A 19,689-nucleotide genomic window follows, 5' to 3' on the forward strand; every position below is an offset into this window, starting at 1 on the left:
CTTACAGGACAGCCCTTGTCTTCTGGGCTCCTTGAGTTCAGAGATGGAATCAGACAGGTAGATCTCCCCTTCTCCTAGCTTTGAGACTGGAAGCATGGTCCCAGTCTCTCTCAAGAGAGAACCACTCCTTGAACGAGATATTAACGCTGAGACTAATAATACGTGGAAACACCCATATTAAGTATGGACTGACATACTAAGTAAAGCAACATCACAGGACTAAGAATGCAATGACCAAAAAGAAAAAAAAAAGTTGCAGAAAGTATTAGGATAACAAAAACTGAATTTAAAAGAAGAAAAGTAAGAGACTCCCCTGCCATGGCAACCCACTCCAGTATTCTTGCCTGGAGAATTTTATGGACAGAGGAGCCTGGCAGGGGTCCAAGGGGTCACAAAGAGTCAGACAGGACTAAAGCAACTTAGCATGACGTAGTAAGAAAGAACAGAACAGGACACCTATCCGACTCCTACTTACATTTTGTCATTAAGGACAAGTATCTTTCTTTTTAATAAAATTAAGAAAAAAATTTTTGGCTGCACCACACAGTTCGTGGTATCTTAGTTCCCTGACCAGAGATGGAACCCAAAGCCACAGCAGCGAAAGAGCAGAATCCTAACCACCGGATTACCAGGGAATTCCCAAGGATCTTTAAATTGTAAAATATGGAGCTATAATGCACTCTGCCTAGGATACACACCCAGTAAAGTTCATGGACAGGAGAAATACTAGAAAAATGAAAAAGAGCTTCTACAAAAACATCTAGAAAATAAAATCCATTTACTTCGGATTTTCAAAGTTTCATTTTCTGTCTCACACTTCAAATGACTTGAAGCTTTAGGGAAAGGGCAGGATAAGTTTTACTTCCATGATCTATTTCCTCTTACTAACACAATGTATGATTTTTCCACGTTTTGTGCCTTCTTAAAAATGCTGTGAGGCCTAAAATATCACAGCAAGGGACAAGGATTCTATCACTGATTCATAATGTACTCTTATACTTCAGAGTCTCCATTACGACTTTAGGAAAGAAAAATGTTTCTTTTCCTTTAATCAATCATTGTCTGAGAGGCATTCCGCTTAACTAGTGCGCAAGACAAACAGGGTAAGAGTAGTCAGCTAGTTTTCCATTTGACTCTTTCTACTGCCAAGTGGGTTTAAAGGCAAACTATTTCATACTTATATTTGCTTACTTGATTAAACATTACCACCTCTGCTTACTAAACAAGTCTAAATATACCTTCCTTGGGGTAACTAAGGAGTGTGTTATGACTGCTTGAGTTACACTAAGGTTGTTCCTAAATCAATTCACAAATACACTTAACACCAAATATGTTCCTGGCCTCAGAAAATATGATCTCTGTACTGAAGCAGATTAAGGTGTCAAAAGAGCAGCTGAAAAACAAGGTAATAAGTCAATCAAACAATTATTTGACATCAAATAACTAACCCCTTCAAACCCTTTGACTGGGCTGATTATTTTGAAACAAACCTAAGCATTTTAGAGGAAGCCAAATTTTAGTCTTTTCTCACTTCACTAAGTACTTAATCAGAGAATAAAAAACACACCTTTCATAGAACTACATGTGAGAATGAACATATATGAGTGGAAAGAATAATTATTTGCATATTAAATGAAGGCCAATTTTCATAGAAATATGGATATGAGATGGTTAGACAGAACAGGGATTCTCCCATGGCTCAGTGGCGAAAAATCTGGTTGTAATTCAGGAGACACAAGAGACAGGGGTTTGATCCCTGTGTCAGGAGGATGCCCTGTAAGAGGACATGGCAACCCACACCAGAATTCTTGCCAGGAAAATCCCGGACAGAGGAGCATGGCTACAGCCATGGCATTGCAGAGAGTCAAACACGACTGAAGCACTAGAGCACAGATGGCATCACTGACTCAGTGGACATGAGTCTGAGCAAACTCCAGGAGATAGTGAAGGGCAGTGGAGCCTGGACACGACTAGCGACTGAACAGCAACAGCAAAATTAAATTAAATTAAATTTTGCTATAATGAACTACATTGTCTCCAAAGTGAATTCTCTGATAAGTGATTTTCTAGTAAACAACAGTGACATTCTGCTATAATACTTCAGGAAGGAACAAATCAAAGGTCTTCATCTTTTTATGCTGTATTAAAATTTTTAATATTCAAACTATAAACAGGAATTTTTCTTAAGAAAACTATGCATTTATGGGTAGAATATGCTTTTATTTTTATTTCATAACAAGTTAGGTCACATACAAATTCAACATGCCATGATATTTTTCTATGTCCAGCCTAAAGTTTAAAGTGTATATCTATCTATCTATCTATCATCTATATAATCCTAAGGAGGAAACATATAAACTTCTGCCACCTATAGCCATATTTGCATACATTTCCCCAAATCCAGATGTGTTCATCTTTCAAGCCCAGCTTTGTCACAGACAATTTTGAATATGGGCAGAGTTTATGCCTTTTACTTAAATGTAATATAAGAATAAAACTTGTTATAATAAAAACATTTGGTATAAAATCTTGGTTTGGGGAAAGAAGTAAGATTTTTGCCATCTGGATCTGTCTAAAAACAAGGAATTCTTTTCTGACATGAACCAGTTTATTGTACCTTGCCACTACCCCGCCTTGTTTTATTTACTATATACCTCTCAAATGGTGTAAGAACTTGCTATATTTTTTAAATCTTAAATTGGAATTGTTTTATTAATATCTTGATTATTCAGAATCTTCCTATGTAACGCCAAACAAAAACATCAATATTCAGAAGGGAAAAAACAGTGATTCAATGCTTAGAGAAATATGAAGTGAAAGTGTTTACACACATTTAAAGTGCATACACACTCATAAATCATTTAAAAATTAAACCCATTCCAGGAAAATGTGTAAAAACCATATTAAAATATAGCATATGACAGGCAGTACACTCCTGCTTTGACATAAATCCCAGCCAGATTCTCTCTGACCCACCTTCTAATGGAAATGAAAACAAAAATAAACAAACTGGACCTCATAAAACTTAAAAGCTTTTGCACAGCAAAGGAAACTATAAACAAGATGAAAAGACAACTCTCAGAAGGGGAGAAAATAATTGTAAATGAAGCAACTGACAAAGGGCTAACCTCCAAAATCTATAAGCAGCTCATATAGCTCAGTAGCAGAAAGACAAACAACCCAGCCAAACACATGGGCAGAAACTTCTCCAACGAAGACATTCAGATGGCCAATAAACACATGAAAAGATGCTGAACATCGCTCATTACTAGAGAAATGCAAATCAAAACTTCAATGAGGTACCACCTCACACCAGTCAGAATGGCCATCATCAAAAACTCTACAAACAATAAATGCTGAAGAGGATGTGGAAAAAAGAGAACTCCCCTACACTGTTGGTGGTAATGTAAACTGATACAGCCATCATGGAAAACAGTATGGAGATTCCTTAAAAAACTAGGAATAAGTCTACCATACGACCCAACAATCCCACTACTGGGCATATACCCTGAGAAAATCACAATTCTAAAAGACACGTAAACCCCAATGTTCACTGCAGCAATATTTACAACAGCCAGAACACAGATGCAACCCAGATGTCCATGGACACAGACTAATGGATGAAGAAGTTGTGGTACATTTATATAGTGAAATGTTATGCAGCCATAAAAAGGAATGATCTGAGTCAGTTGCAGTGAGGTGAATGAACCCAGAGCCTCTTATAAAGAGTGAAATAAGTCAAAAAGAGAAAAATAAAAGTCGTACATAAATGCACACACACAGAATCTAGAAAAATGGTACTGAAGAACCTAGTAGAGGTTTGTGCCCACCTAGACTGTGGGCACAGCAGGGGAACGTGAGGGTGAGATGAATTAAGAAAGTGGCATTGACATATATACACTATCATGTGTGAAACAGATAGATAGTGGGGAGCTGCTAAATAACACAAGGAGCCCAGCCTGGTGCTCTGTGATGACCTAAGCAGGGTGGGATGGGGGAAGGGGAGGAAGGCTCAGGAGGGGATATATATATAATTATGACTGATTCATGTTGTTGTACAGCAGAAACCAACACAAAATTGTAAACCAATTTTCTACTGATTAAATATAAATAAATAAAATAAAAAAAAATAAAATACAGCATGTGAAAATGTAATTAAGTCCCATGTATTAGCTCTTCAGTCATATCTGACTCTTTACAACCCCATGGACTGTAGCCCATCAGCCTCCTCTGTCCATGGAATTCTCCAGGCCCTTCCCTTCTCTAGGGGATATTCCCAACCCAGGGATTGAACCCGGGTCACCTGCACTGCAGGTAGATTCTTTACCACTTGAGCCACCAGGGAATTAAGTTCCATATGAAGGGCTTAATATAATGTACTAAGGTATCAAAAATATTACTTATTCAGGCTTACAATACTCAGGATATACTTAGCCAAGCCTTTCGGGGCAAGGATGATAAGGCAAAAGCTATACAACCTTTTGCAAAACCTCCTTAGATGCTTATACCTAGTAATCACAACGAATAATCTGTTCTTTCATCCATGTTCTTGCTTTTCTGTCCATTCCCCTTATCTTCTATTTCTTCTCTATCTGGCTCAGTGCCAGTTAGACCCTAAGACCTAAAGGATTTAGATCCAAGAAAAGTGTCTGATTTGAGCTTTGTGGAAGGTAAGAAGAGTGTCAGATTCTTAAATTATCCCACTTTCTTTCTTCCTCTCACCATTTCAGGCACTGTATTTTAGGCATTCAAGGACCAATATGTTCTACAACTGTTAATGTGAATTTTGTGGGCACTTCCTATTTTTATACTTTCTGACGCATCTTTTAAACTTCAGATTTGTAACAAAAGGAGACCTCGAACACAGAAAACACAGTAAGTGATGAATGATAAAGGAAAATTTCTGGATCTCAAGGTTATACAATCTGAAATATATGGCTGAACAACAAGATTAAAATCTTCATTCTCAGAAATCTTTAATAAGAGACCTCTGTGGTCTAGAATACAAACTTATCCCAGCTGGGAACAGCCATCTGCGGTTTCAAGTTATTTTACTTTTAGAAAGTATACATCTTCTAGTCTAAGCATCCTATATCATTAGTCTCTATGTATCTCAAGGAAATGGGGGTCCTTCACCAATTTAGGTGGAGAAAAGGCAGGATATATTAAACCATTCTCATCTGAATCTTGGACCAAAAAAAAGAAACAAAAAGCCAAAACAAAACAAAATTTTAAAACCTCAAAACAAACAATCAGAAAAACAAAAAACCCACAAAAACCCTACTACAACCTCCTGGTTCTTCTCTGCTTATTTGCAGCAATTATTAAAATGTCATTTAGAAAAATCTGTGTTCCAATAAATTTAATGAAGACAATTCTGAGCAATCTGGAATGATCCCAGGAAAGGAAACTACATGTTGCCAAAAATATAAAGTACCATCAAAACAATAGTTTGAAAGGAAAGTTGAAATGATTTTTAATATTTAAGCATCCAAGAAAAGCCACTCTGCATCTTCAGCTGATTTCAACGCTAGGGAACATGCTGTAATTATTCAATATTAATGATTAATGGTGAAAAATGAGATATTTTGATAAAATTTTTCAGAAATAACCATATTCATAGTTAGGAGAGAGCTACATGTACAGGATTTCCTACATCAGTGTTCTATCAATTTGATACCATCTACAATGAAAAACTCAAGGTTAATTAGAAATGCCAGTGGCCACCCTCCTGTACAAGTCTTCATATTTAATTACCATTGTTTCCAGACTAATTTTAAGTTATTCAGTATGTGTTAAACATGAAGGATATTATAAATCAAAATATACTTGATATTCAGCCTACCACCACACAATTTTAAAACTAAACAATGATATAACAAAATACTGGGTATGATCTTTTGATATTATTAGAATTACAAGAAGCTTCCAAATTTTTCAAAGAAGAAATCTTTCACAGGAACAAGCAATGATACAGGCACATTTTAAAAGGTTTTGCCAAAAGTTATCTAATTATGTAAATATCAGGAAGGAATTGGGCTTCCCTAATAGCTCAGCTGGTAAAGAATCCACCTGCAATGCGGGAGACCTGGGTTCGATCCCTGGGTTGGGAAGATCCCCTGGAGAAGGGAAAAGCTACCCACTCCAGTATTCTGGCCTGGAGAATTCCATGGACTGTATAAGTCTATGGGGTCGCAAAGAGTCGGACACGACTGAGAGACTTTCACTCAGGAAGGAATATACTATTAAATATTTATATACATTTGGAGTGGTAACAGCATTAAAATCAAGTACTATACCTACTTCCTAGTAGTAACATGTGAGTTTAGCTTTCGTAAAATGGAAGAATCAAGACTGATAAATATGGGAACTCTTGCATTTCTACATCTCATTTAAATAGCAAGAGCAGAAGAAATATTCTTAAAATACTTTGTCCTGGTTCCCAGGATTTGATAGCTGTACATTTTATCAAACAATATTAACTAATATTATTTTCAGATTTGAAATCTAAGGTACTGTAGAAGATACATTTACTCAATGTTAAATAATTCTAAACAAGTAACTGCCAAAATTCTGAATCATGAATGTGACTTCCAAATATACTGATGTATAATCAGAGTATACATTTTATTTCCATCAATAATTTGACTTTGGACACATAATGACAACTAACATTTGTTATCCTATAATGTAATGCTAAGTATTATTCTAAGTGCTTCTCATGTATTTGCTCTTTTAAGCCTTTACAATCCTATTCAGCAGGCACCATTAAATATCTCCAAATAAAAGATGAAGAAACTGAAACACAAACAGGTTAAATAATTAGCTAACAGTCATGTGGCTGAGAAATGGAGGTGTCAGGGTCTGAACTTCTTAGGCTTTCTAACCACTCTACCAACTAGTGTGTCTCCTATGCCAGCTCCAAGGTCAAGTCTCTGCAGGCAGTCTTCTGCCATTATCGAACAGGAGAGGAGCAGGTACTTTTAAACTGATCAAGATTCAAAGGCCCATATAAGAACAAACACTGGCCAATCTGATGTTCAAAAGCATCATATCTAAGCTTAATCCTGTTAAAAATAGCAAAATGTCATCTTATCAAAAAGGAAGACACCTTTGACAAAAGGAACAAATATAACTATTATTAATAGCTTCTTACTCACAATGCAAATCTTGGAACCTCACTGTTATTGCTGTATTTTTCTCACTGTCATGGCTTTTGGGTTTTGTGTTAAAGCAGCAGGAATGGGCACATGAATCACCCACCACAACCCCTAGCCCAAATCACTTTTTGAGTATGGGGAAAGACAGGGAATGGGAGGATAAGGGGAAAAGGACGTGAAGGAAAGGGAAATACGTCTAGAAGATGGAGAACTGAACTGGCATTGAGCCCCAAGGTGAAGTGGCAGAATCAGAGTTCTCCATGAAGACTTACAGGGCTGTACCCCTTGGATCAACTGCTAATTGACATAACTAGAACAAATCATACGATGTTTCTGTATTCTTCACAACCAGCTCTTATTCCTAAAAACACACCATTTGCCAACGAAGTGTTATTTCAGATTCCTCGGGTTTTGGCTCTCCTCTCAGCTAGATCTAATATATGATCATCTACATAACAATTTGACAAATGGAAAGTTTCCAACAACTATTAGTCAGCAAGTCTTATCTACCATAAACATCTCATTCTCCTTCGAAATCAGCTTCATATTTCAGGTGTGAACCACAAATAACAATGGCATTTTCATAGAATCTCTAAGAAATTCCAGCTGAAAAGTTAGAACTGTTATTAAATGAAAGATTGCAACAGGAGCGATAAAGTGCAGTTCAATTTATATTCCTTCAAGACAGTATGTGAGAATATTTTCTTAGGCATCTGAGTCAAATATTTCTATTTATCTGAACAGTTTAACAGGATACAACCCTAATTGGTGGCGGGGCGGGGGGGGGCGGGGATGACATATCTTTAATTGTAAATATTTTAGTCATTAATTTAAAATTGTTTCTGAAATTTATAAAATATTTAAAAAATGTAATTCTGTATATTTCAAACTATTACTCTATGAATATGTTGAAGGGCCCTGTAACAAGGATATAAAAATATGTGGAAATTTCTCTAGAAAACAAATGGTTGACATCTAAATTTAAATGTTCTCAAACCTAAAAAGAAATAAATGTGGCTAACGCTGCAATGCAAATAGTTCTCACCCCTGTTAAATTATACCATAGTATTAATTCACTGAAAAATATTCCTTTCAGGATTTGAGAAATATATGGAAATTTGAGTACTAGGTCTCTATTATTATAATTATTATTTATTTTTATGAATTCATTACCCAGGATGTTGTAAATATTTATATGCATAATTCAGGGGTAATCAGTGGTGTTTATCTTGACTAACTGATAATCTAGACTGCAGTGCATTTATGATTTCAATGGAATTAATCTTCAATTCTCTACACTTCATTGTGAGAAGAGCTATAAACAGATTGCCAAGAGGAGCCTTTCAGCATCGAAGCTTTACTTGAGGGGAAAAAAAAAACAATTCCTTTGGGGGAAACTCATTATTTATTCACTGCAGAACACAACTATTCTCAAAAGGAGCTAATAACCTCAACTCTTTATAATGTACATATCTAAAAGATATCTTCTTTGTCATATAAACAAGATACAAGAATAATAGACACTTTCCAAGAGATAATATGAAGCCAATTCTACTTTGTCCACGGGAAATATAATTATTCCCACTTCACAAGCCCTCCTCTGACCTAATACAACGCAAAGGATCTGTGGGAGGTGGGCAGTAGATGATGGGGTGATGACCTGATTCGCGAACAGTTCCAACATCCCTGAAGCCCTCCTCTATTTTTCCAATTATTTTTCCATGTTCAGATAAACACTGAATACTTCATTCTTGTTTGGTGAATTTTATGTAGATTATTCCACCAGTAATACATCAACTTCACTTTCCCGGCAGTCACACCCTGCCCATTTTCAGCCGTCTTCCTTTGACTCCAATTTGACACCCTGGTTTGAACAGTCATACCACGTAAGGGAAATGCCAAGGCAAATCTGTCAGCTCTATGGGTTAGAGCCACCGTAGTGTGGCTACTTAATGATTTATAATAGAGCCGGGAAGTACTCACTTGCAGTGCTGCCGGGAGACGCTGGTGACTGACACGATCACAAAAGCGGTACAGATGTCTTCCAGGGTATTCTGTTTCTATCACATCACTGCATGTGCTCACTGGCCATAAAAAACGAAAGTGGTCCGTTTCTATCCCAAAGATATTCTATTCTATTCCCTCTTCTCACCAGAAGAAAAAAAAAAACTCTAAAACATGTCTTTCATTGATTTTAAAATATTGGATAATTTTTGAATAATAAATCACTGTGCATAGTAAATTTAAAATAAAAGCTGATTTTGTAAGTGCTCTTTCTATAGCTGGACTATTCTAATCCACAGTTGTCTTTAACAACTTTAAACTTAAATGTTTCCACAGAAGAAGAGATAAAAGTGATCCTCATCTTTAAAAAAGTCTTTATATGTAAATGATGCATATTAAGGCATTTACACAAGAAATGATATGCCTTTTAGGATTTGCTTTAAAATATTCAAGACCACTCCCCACCATCCCCCCAGGTGGAAGGACAGAAGCAACAAGATTAACAAATATTGAAAACTGCTGACACTAGATTACAGAATATTATGCTCTCCACTTCTGTATTTGAAAATCTTCATTTAAAAAAACTTAGTTAGAAACAGATACTCATGGAGTTTTACATTAAATCACTTCTTTTCCTAAACAACCAAAGCACTTTAGTACGACTTAAGCCTATCTTTGCTACCTCGAACTATTAATGTCTAATATTCTGCAAACTATTACTTGGTCGTTAAGGACAAATGACATTATCTGTAAAGAAAATGTCTTAACTCATCATCCAAAATAACTGACATTAGTAGGCAGTTATTTTGATGTCCCTCATTTTCATAAGGAATGCTAAAACTACAAGGGATGACTGATATTCGAAGGCTTGCTCACCTTCCTAATTGGCTATGATATTTATTTCTTCATTATGCCTATGTATTTAAATTTCAGTCTTGCACCTGTCTTATTCTATCCTCCCAAAGCATCAGATTGCTCCATTTCTACAATATAATAATAAACTGAAAGAGCCCTTCATTAATCCTCCAACATGGGCCACTTAAAAGTAGGTGAAACATTATAGCCAAATTCAGTTAAGATTTTCCGTAGCATCTACATTCAAATGGAAAGGTATCTGCCAGCTTATTAGGTGCTGAGGATATTACATTATACTCGGCAGAGCTCAGCAAGATGACTCACACAGTAAAATAAGAAAAATGGATTGAAGTAGAATAAAATTAAGTGCTATAAAAATCAACTGATATAAAGTACATGTGATAAAAGATGTGTACTTTCTCTAAAAATTATGTCTTGAAATCAGAGACACATTGGTCTTTTAAGACCAGAATAAGATGCTTCTGATGGTAATTAAATTCAAGGTTGGAAAGTTGTTAACTCAGTATTCAAATAGCAACAAACCCTCTGGCTAGAATTATAAGCCTAGTTAACAGCTTTTATGCTCCATGGTGAACACTAGAATACTTTTCTTTTTCTCCTTCCTTTTTTAAAACTTTGCAGTTAATAAATAATTGTGGAATCACAGCTGGAATAGAATTTAGAAATAGCGTTGTCAACTGCCTAATATTGTAGATAAAGAAACAAAGGTTTGCTCATGCAATGTCGATCGTGCCTTCCTCCTAAGTGGTAGCAAATTCAGTATTCTTTAAATAAATGTTTGCTCTGATACAGGATGCTTTGTTTATGCTTTTGAAAGATTCTTATATATCTCTGAGTCCAAAATTTTACATCCCTCTCACCTCCTCCAATGACTCCCCCATATATACACATACACAAAAATCATATATAAGTGATAAAGATCTCTTCCTCTTTTAAGTAAACAGAATATCTCAGAAGTCCCTTGAAACTATCTTGAAATTTTCAGGAAAAAAAAAACTGCATTAATTTTCAGCCTTTTAAAAAATGTTTCACAAAATTGTATCATTATAATGACGTATCTCTGTTATATCAACCTCAAGGCTATATTAGTTGTTCACAAAATGTTCTTAAGAAAAAGTAAATTTAAGCAAAGTTTTCTCAACTCTATTTTCAAATTCTATTTCTATTTTTTGAAAAAAATTAACTGCTTAAGAACATCAACTTAATCTCTAATAATATATCTTTGGAGAAGGAACTGGCAACCCATTCCAGTGTTCTTGCCTAGAGAATTCCATGGACAGAGGAGCCTGGTGGGTTATAATCTATGGGGGTCACAGGTCAGACACGACTGAGCAACTAACACACACACACAAAATATCTTTTAGCAATCTTTACATTAGTTAGGGAAGATAAAATGAGCTTAAAGGTTCAATTACATTCATCTAATTTAAAGTAAAAAAAATTGAAAAGGAAAGGGAGAATGAAAGATGGCAGCATTAATACATGAATTATTTTGCCTCATCATGAAGCAATGTGAGAATAGCAAACCTTCAACCATTTCATCTTTGTTTGTTAGGACTTGAAAAGTTAAGTCCTTCAGTAATTTTTTACTAGTTAATCAAGTCATGAAAAGAACCACAAAACTGTAAGATTTATCAGAAAATTGTATGGGCTACATACCCATTTTACTTTCAAAATTTACAAACTGCTGAATGGCAGAGTTTTTGGATCACTTCGGAAAATTTACCACAATACACATTTTATAGGTGTTACCTTCCCACCCAGGTGGTCAGCGGTAACGAATCTGCCTGTGATGCAGGAGATGCGGGTTTGATCCCTGGGTAGGGAAGATCCACTGGAGTAGGAAAGTACTTTTTAGGACAGCTACCACAGACTTGGGCTTCCCAGGTGCTTCGTGGTAAAGAATTCCCCCGCCAATGCAGGTAACACAGGTTGGATCCCTGGGTCAAAAGGAAACGGCAACTTGCTCCAGTATTCTTGCCTGGGAAATCCCATGGACACAGGAGCCTGGTGGGCTATAGTCCACAGGGTTGCAAAAGAGTCGGACACGACTTAGCGACTAAACAACAACTAAAGAAACGACATGCGTGTATTTCAAATCTCTAGCACAGTTAAATGCTTTCTAAATAAGCCACAATCATCCTACGTTTGGTGGTACAGATTTAGTGACATCATCTAAGGAGCTTCCCAGAAGAAACATGGGTTACAAAAGGCTGAACTCAAGGGTGACGAAAGACAGTTCAGCGTTCAGACAGAGCAGTCCACTTCCACGGAACTGCTAGCATGGAGCCAAGGTCCAAACATGGTCTGTCCTGGATTTCACTTACAACTTCAAAAGTAGTTATGCCAAGAAAAAGGCAGGGCATGATACACAAACTGATGAACTGGATTCCTTTTAATCACTATAATGACAGATCTACTTTGTGTTCTTTGGCAATCTCTCTCACCCTGTTGGACTCCCCCACCCCCCAAGTTGGAAAGCTTTTATCAAAACTACAAGTAACAAATTTAAAATATTTTGTAAGAAACAAAATCACGTTGCCAGGACTGGGTTTGGAAAATAGTCTAAAGTTATAAATATGTTCTGAATAAAATGTTTTAAAGATAGTTAAGATTTTTACATGGAAGTCGGTTCACTAATGAGTCATTTGGGCCATAAATATATACTGCAGTTAAAGCTTCTGTTTTACAATTTAGTGGATGTACCTGGTTAATATATCATCTGGGATGTCAGATAGATTTCAACTTCCACGTCGGTTCTGAGTGGAAGCCAGTTTTTGGAGTGGCAGCAAGCATGTAATGAATTTATCCTTCCTGACCTCTGCCATGCTGTACATATGCTAGACATGTAAAAAGCCTGCAGTGTTTTACCAGAAATCACAAAAGGTACATTGTTTCCTTGCAAGTGATCTCTTACCGAGATAACAAAAACAAAAAGTTACTGTAAGTCACACTATAGCTACCTTGTACACAGATGTCTCTTGTTAGAAGGAATTTTAAATATAAAAGATGCAGGCACTGCTACACAAAGATGTTATAGTCTCTATCAATTATACAACTTAAGTGATCAAATTTGAAAAAGAAGGAACTCTTCCAGGAGTTGTACATGAAGAATAACAGCATCTTTAATTTATAAAATATTGTGGGAACAAAATATTCACCTGACAGATATTCTCATCATAGAAAAAGTTTTGATGGAATGTATTTACTGGATCAGCAAAGGTTATGTTCCCTGGGGCCATCAGCTGTGTGATGGATGAATCTCATTCTTGATTATGATTCAGAAAAAGCATGAAAAAGGATGAAATATGAGGGCGATCTGATGAAGACTATTACCTATAAAAGGACAGGATCCGACATATGTTTTCTTCGGTGTTAAGTATCTGGCACATTTTAGCTGCTTGTTGAACACATTCAGTAAAAAATGGGAGCGGGGCGGGGGGGTTGTAGCATTTAGGCTCAATCTTTGGTTCTGACATTAACCAACTATATGATATATACTTAGAAATTCTTAGTTTTCTCATCTCTAAAATGGGACTATCAATACTTGCCTCAGTCAGCTGTTTTACAGAATGAACAGTATCATATAAGTGCAGGCACCACAAAGCCTGATATGTAGTCAGCACTCAGTAAAAAATTATTTTTAAAACTTCTATAAATACTTTAATATTATTTTAATACCGGGCTAAGACAGAAACTAATTTCATTGGGCTTATTCCTACATCTACTTCTTCATCTTCCTTTTCTTTGAAACTTACTGGTCTTTTATAAATGCAGCTAGAAGAATTCTAATACCTCTATTCAATTTATTGATAACAGAGCCTCCCTACCAAATCCTTCCCTCAACAGCCTTTACCCTGTTATCCTATGGCTCAATCTATAAACTTAACATTGAGTTGTTAACATTTTAATGAAGATTAGGCTTTCAGTGTATTAGCTTTGTATACATTTCCATAGCAACTTAAATTTATGCCCCTCAATGCTACTTCCAAATACTGCTGCTGCTAAGTCGCTTCAGTCGTGTCCGACTCTGTGCGACCCTATAGACGCAGCCCACCAGGCTGCTCTGTCCCTGGGATTCTCCAGGCAAGAACACTGGAGTGGGTTGCCATTTCCTCCTCCAATGCATGAAAGTGAAAAGTGAAAGTGAAGTCGCTCAGTCGTGTCCGACTCTTAGCGATCCCATGGACTGCAGCCTACTAGGCTCCTCCGTCCATGGGATTTTCCAGGCAAGAGTACTCCCACTTCCAAATACTAGTAATAACATATTTCAAATTGAAGACTTACTAAATTTGTACATAAAAATGAAACCCCAAAACAAACATATAACTCCAATATTATAAACCATGATTAAAAAGAACTATCTTGTCTGGTTATATTCTTACAGATTTAATCCTAATCCTGCTATTATTATATAAAAATATAGAACCTATTATTGAACTTCATCTACAAATTTGATACACATGTCTGTGGTTGGTTGATTTCTCTCTATATTAATTTTAAAATATGGAAACAACACATATTTAGACAATTCTACAGATATTTCAGATTTGTTCATCCTCTGAAATGCTCTCTAAATTAGCACTCAGCAAAACACCAAAATATAATATTTACATATCTATATCTATATATAAGTATAAACAATATATATTTGAGAAATGAATAAATGCAATTAGACCATGAGAAGGTTCACTGAATTACTTTTTTTTTTTTAATCCTTAAGTGTCTACTCTGTGGTTCTGAAGCAGGGGCAATTTTGCCCACCAGGAGACATTTTGACAATATATGAAGACAAGTTTGGTTGTCAGAACTGTTTGGTTTTTTGGGGGAAACTGCTATTCGCATCTAGAGGGTGGAGTCCAGGAATGCTGCCAAGCATCCCACAATACATGGGGCAGACCCCACCACAAATACTCATCACATCCACACTGGTGATAGCGCAGAAGAGAGAAACTCTGGTTTGCCTGAAAGTCAATTTAACAAGATTCCCTTCAGAACTCAAGTCTTAATAACATGCCCTTCAAAGCTCAAGTTGATATACTCTTTTGAGGCATTACCCTTAAAGAAAGAACTCTGCTATCTGACTGAAGGAGTTTAAAACAAACGCAATGTGCTATTTTAAACGAATACTGCTAGGTTATGTTTCTTGAATCTATGTCAGAGATTTGAAACAGCTGCATGAGTGATCCCTATTGATGCAATCTCAGACATGATCTTGGGGCCCATCGATCTGGCTGTAGATCTGCAGTGCAGGGTGCAGAGACCTGAAATGTGAGCGACGGGTGCCTTGTCAGAGCTGCTGCAATCTGCAAGTCAATCAGGTGGAACTGGCCCAATAAACAAAAACATTACATCAATTATAAAATTTCCAGAACACTGTCATGTTTTCATTGATTAATTCCTACTCATTTACTCAACTGAAAGAGTTCTGCAGCAAGGAATAAAATGCTTTAAATGACATCCAGTCCCCGCAAACCCAGGTGTCTAATTATAGTGATGCCTTCCTTCTCTCTCCCTCTCTCTCTGTTACGCAGCAAAATTAACTGCAGAGACTACTAACTCTTTGCTGTAAGCAATACATTTTAAAAGCATTTTTTTAAGATGCCCATTATCTTAGGAGAAAATGTATGAAAGAAAATAAAACTGGCTCTTGGGTTAAGAGACACTGGTTGAGTTATCCATTATTTGGTTAATTTCTTAAATACACAATAATTATATATCCTGCCATTTATTCACTTTTGCTCTTTGAGTTACCTCCTATTACAGCAATATTTAGCATCCCCAAATTAAAAATAGTAAGATCGGTCCTCCTCATAATCGTTTTCAGGACAAGTTGACTAAAACACAAATCCGGTAACCATCACTATCCCACCTGAGTTATTCACTAGCTGGCTCAACGTTTTAAGTAAAGATCCAGCTCTGTGGTTGAACTCACAAAGGTTTTCATAACCTGGGTTTTAGCCTCCAGCCCTGTGCCTCCCCTTATCTCATAAATGCCCTTTGGCAACTGCCACAGCAATTACACTAAACTGATGGCAGTTCCTGGAACATCCCATATTTTTTCATGCTTCTTTGACACGAAATATACTGATATTTTAGTCACAAATGTACTTTTGATCTGCCTCATTTACTCCTTATCCTTATCCTTCAACTGACTACTCAAGCATCACCAGAACCATTCAGGAAGCCTGATGTGCCCCCTTCTCCTCTGTTTGCAAAGTACTCTGAGGACCTCCATCAATGAGCATAATCCACTGCCTCAGACGATCTCTGTCTGCTATGTGAGACTGGATTCTTTAAAGGTAAGAAGCCTCCTCTGTGAATACTCAGAGCCCTTGGCAGTGCCTGGTATAGAACAGACAATAAATATCAGTGACTGGTTCAGTGAATGGACCAAGGATGGCAAGTTCATAGATTTGGGTAATGGGTTCCTTTCTCCACTGACTGTGGTAATATTTTATGCTCTCCTTATAACCTAGCCATCCTCAATTAGACATTTTCTGTAGTCAAACTATCTCCTCATTGAAATCTTCAAAGTTCGCCTTCAGCATCTGCAACCTAGTAGCTATTTCATAAATACTAGATGAATGAACAAATCGAGAAATAAATCTCTAAAAATTATTGAGCAAAATTAATCCAAGGACAGGAGGATTTCAGTAAGGGTTGACTAACAAAAGAAGTGGATATGCGCAATTTTACTTCCTTCTGGATTCAGGGAAAAGTGTGTATGAATACATAAACTAACTTGGGAAATCTATTTGAATGGTACACGGCTATTTATGACACCAGTTAGAGAAGGAAATGGCAACCCACTCCAGTATTCTTGCCTGGAGAATCCCAGGGACAGAGGAGCCTGGTGGGCTACCGTCTACGGGGTCGCACAGAGTCGGACACAACTGAAGCGACTTAGCAGCAGCAGCAGCATGACCCTGGTACAGCAATTTCTGCTCGGTTTGCAATTTTTCAGAATAAAATTTTGGGAGGAAAATACCGGCAATTATAATAAATTCAGGAGTACCCACAGAAGGGTCAACAACAATACTATGGGAGCCCCAAGGAAACGAACATGAGAGGACATCCAAGTTATGTCTGGGAGCAGAGATTACTTAGAGAAGACTTCACAGAAAGGGTGGTTCCTGAGATGAATCTTGAAGAGCAGAGAGGGATAAGGAAAGGATAGGCCAGGATGAGTGAATAAGCAGGGAAGGATTATGTTGGATCCTATCAATTTTCAAAAGTTAAAGTTTGTATCAATATTACCACACATAATTACTGGATGGTGTATGATTTTCAGCTATCCCTAATTGTAATCACCAGGGTTTGTGATATGTGTACAGGACTTTTGTTGTGGTTTGTCATGCTATGGTATAATGTTGGAGCTGCACTGACTTCCAGTAAATACGGAAGATATACTGGGGTAGGGAAGACAAGTAATGGAATACTAATCTGATTACAGGCAAGGACCTATTTGAGAAGCATTAGGGCAAAGATACTAAAAAAAGTGACAGAATAAGCATATCAGAAACTAGAGATAATAAAACATTTGGAAATCATTAGGGCCCCGGCCAAGGTACTTGGTTGCCATGACAAAGCCAAAAGAATCAACTGAAAAATTGACAAGCAGGTATCTTGGGAGAAGCTGAACAAAGAGAGAAAAGGCCAATGTTTTCAAGAGGCAATAAGATGATAATTTTCTAAGTCTCTCTTGGGAACATGCTCTGAGTTTTATTCTGCTCTGAGTTTTATAGCATGAGTCTGATCTGACTACAAATGAAGCAAAGGTAGGTACTGTACAGGCATGATACACTTAATGTCCGAACCCTCTTCTAGCTTTGTTAATTCACTGTGAATTACTGAGGAACTTGTTATCTGAATAAAAGAAAGAGGCTGGAGCACAGAGCTAAGTTCACATGTAGCATCACATTCACTAATACCAATAGAGATGTCTAGCAAGGATGCTTGCTCAGTCACTTCAGTCACGCCTGACTCTTTGTGGTCCTACGGCCTGTAGCCCATCAGGCTCCTCTGTCCATAGGATTCTTGAGGCAAGAATACTGGAGTGGGTTGCCATGCCCTCTTCCAGGAGATATTCCTGACCCAGGGATCGAACCCATGCCTCCTGTGTCTCCTGCACTGTAGGCAGATTCTTTACCACTGAGTCACCGGGGAAGCCCCAGAGATGTCTAGAGCCACCCTTTATCTTTCACTTCATACCTCCCTCAAGTTGTAGAATGGAAATTCTAGTTTTGTGCAACCACACCTTCCAGGGGTAAGCTGACCCATGCTTGCACTGGCAGGCCTTAGCTGATTGTGTACATCTCTTCTCAAATCTATATTCAGTGACCTTGCATTGGTAATTTGAAATCAGTCACGGTATGAGTATTTCAACCACAGAAACCAGTAAACGTGACAAATCAAGGTGGTTTGTTTTTTATTTCCCTTTGAGGAAACAAGTTATTAAACATTTACCAGGATACCACTGGATTCATCTATCCCATCTAGACAGTCAGAATCCAATTAAGCATCTCATGATAATAATTGAAAAAATTAACTGAACACTATTTTAAATAAAAAGTATGTGAGACATGGAGAATAATTCAGCTCAGCAATCTGTTAGCAAGCAAATCAGCTAGGATTGATCTCATAAAACAAATGATTTGAAACTTTTAATGTCATCTGTCCTCCCCAAGTGATAAGGTCAAAATATATATGGTTCCCGCTAATGTCAACTAAGAAGGAAGCAACAACCATTTCTTGTTTATGCATGTGAGAGTATGTTCAGTTCCTTCAGTCATGTCTGACTCTAAGCAACCCTATGGAGTGTAGCCTGCCTGCCAGGCTCCTCTGTCCATGGGATTCTCCAGGCAAGAATACTAGAGTGGGTTGCCCTGCCCTCCTCCAGGGGATCTTTCCAACCTAGGGATCAAACCCAGGTCTCCTGCATCTCCTGCATTATAGGTGGATTCTTCACCAATTGAACCAGCATGTAGCCGAAGTCAAATGATACAACATGTGGATACATTTAAATTGTGTTATTCTGGGGAGATAAAGTTTTAATCACCAGGGGAATAATTAGTCTTTGTTTATAAATACTAAATGTAATTTTTGAGAGAGTCAACACGTTTTCCCTTCAAGGAAAATTAACAAATACATTTGTTAATGTACGCTTCCCAGGTGGCTCAGTGAAAAAGAATCTGCCTGCCAATACAGGAGATGCAGCTTCAATCCCTGGGTCTGTAAGATCCCCTGGAGAAGGAAATGGCAACCCACTCCAGTATTCTTGCCTGGGAAATCCCATGGACAGAAGAGCCTGGCAGACTACAGTCCATGGGGTCGTAAAAGTGTTTGACAGGACTTAGTGATTCAACAACACTTAAGCAACTGATACCTTTCCATAAATTATGTCTGCAGTGTATGTCTGCAGAAGAGATACCTTTTATAATTCAGAGATTAACCAATATGGATCACTCAATTCATTTTACAGAAAAGACAGCTAAACTAGTGCTTTTTTATGCAATTCATAAACATAAAAGAAGCAAAGTATGTTTTATCACAATGGATAAAAGTAAAAATAAAAGAAAAAAAAAGAGAGAATGCCATCACTTAGATAACTCAATTAATTCTCTTCATTCCTGAAAGCAAAGACAAC

The 19,689-nt window shown here is 37.1% G+C and overlaps 1 protein-coding gene across 47 annotated transcripts in view; it reads right to left on the reverse strand.

Moving 5' to 3' along the window:
- MBNL1 (muscleblind like splicing regulator 1) overlaps positions 1 to 19,689 on the reverse strand; it is a 222,460-nt gene that overhangs the window by 73,708 nt on the left and 129,063 nt on the right. For 2 of the 47 annotated variants that reach the window (XM_059886980.1, XM_059886979.1), the window contains exon 4: positions 1 to 19,689. This exon is cut by the window's right edge and continues 19,747 nt beyond it. The exons of 44 other annotated variants lie outside the window; for them this stretch is intronic. In XM_059886980.1, the coding sequence (XP_059742963.1) occupies positions 1 to 96 (96 nt within the window). In that variant the 5' untranslated portion in view covers positions 97 to 19,689. One more of the 47 variants, XM_024992636.2, reaches the window with a different exon arrangement.

The sequence above is a fragment of the Bos taurus genome, chromosome 1 (genome assembly GCF_002263795.3).
Source record: "Bos taurus isolate L1 Dominette 01449 registration number 42190680 breed Hereford chromosome 1, ARS-UCD2.0, whole genome shotgun sequence".
NCBI classification, from domain to species: domain Eukaryota; kingdom Metazoa; phylum Chordata; class Mammalia; order Artiodactyla; family Bovidae; genus Bos; species Bos taurus.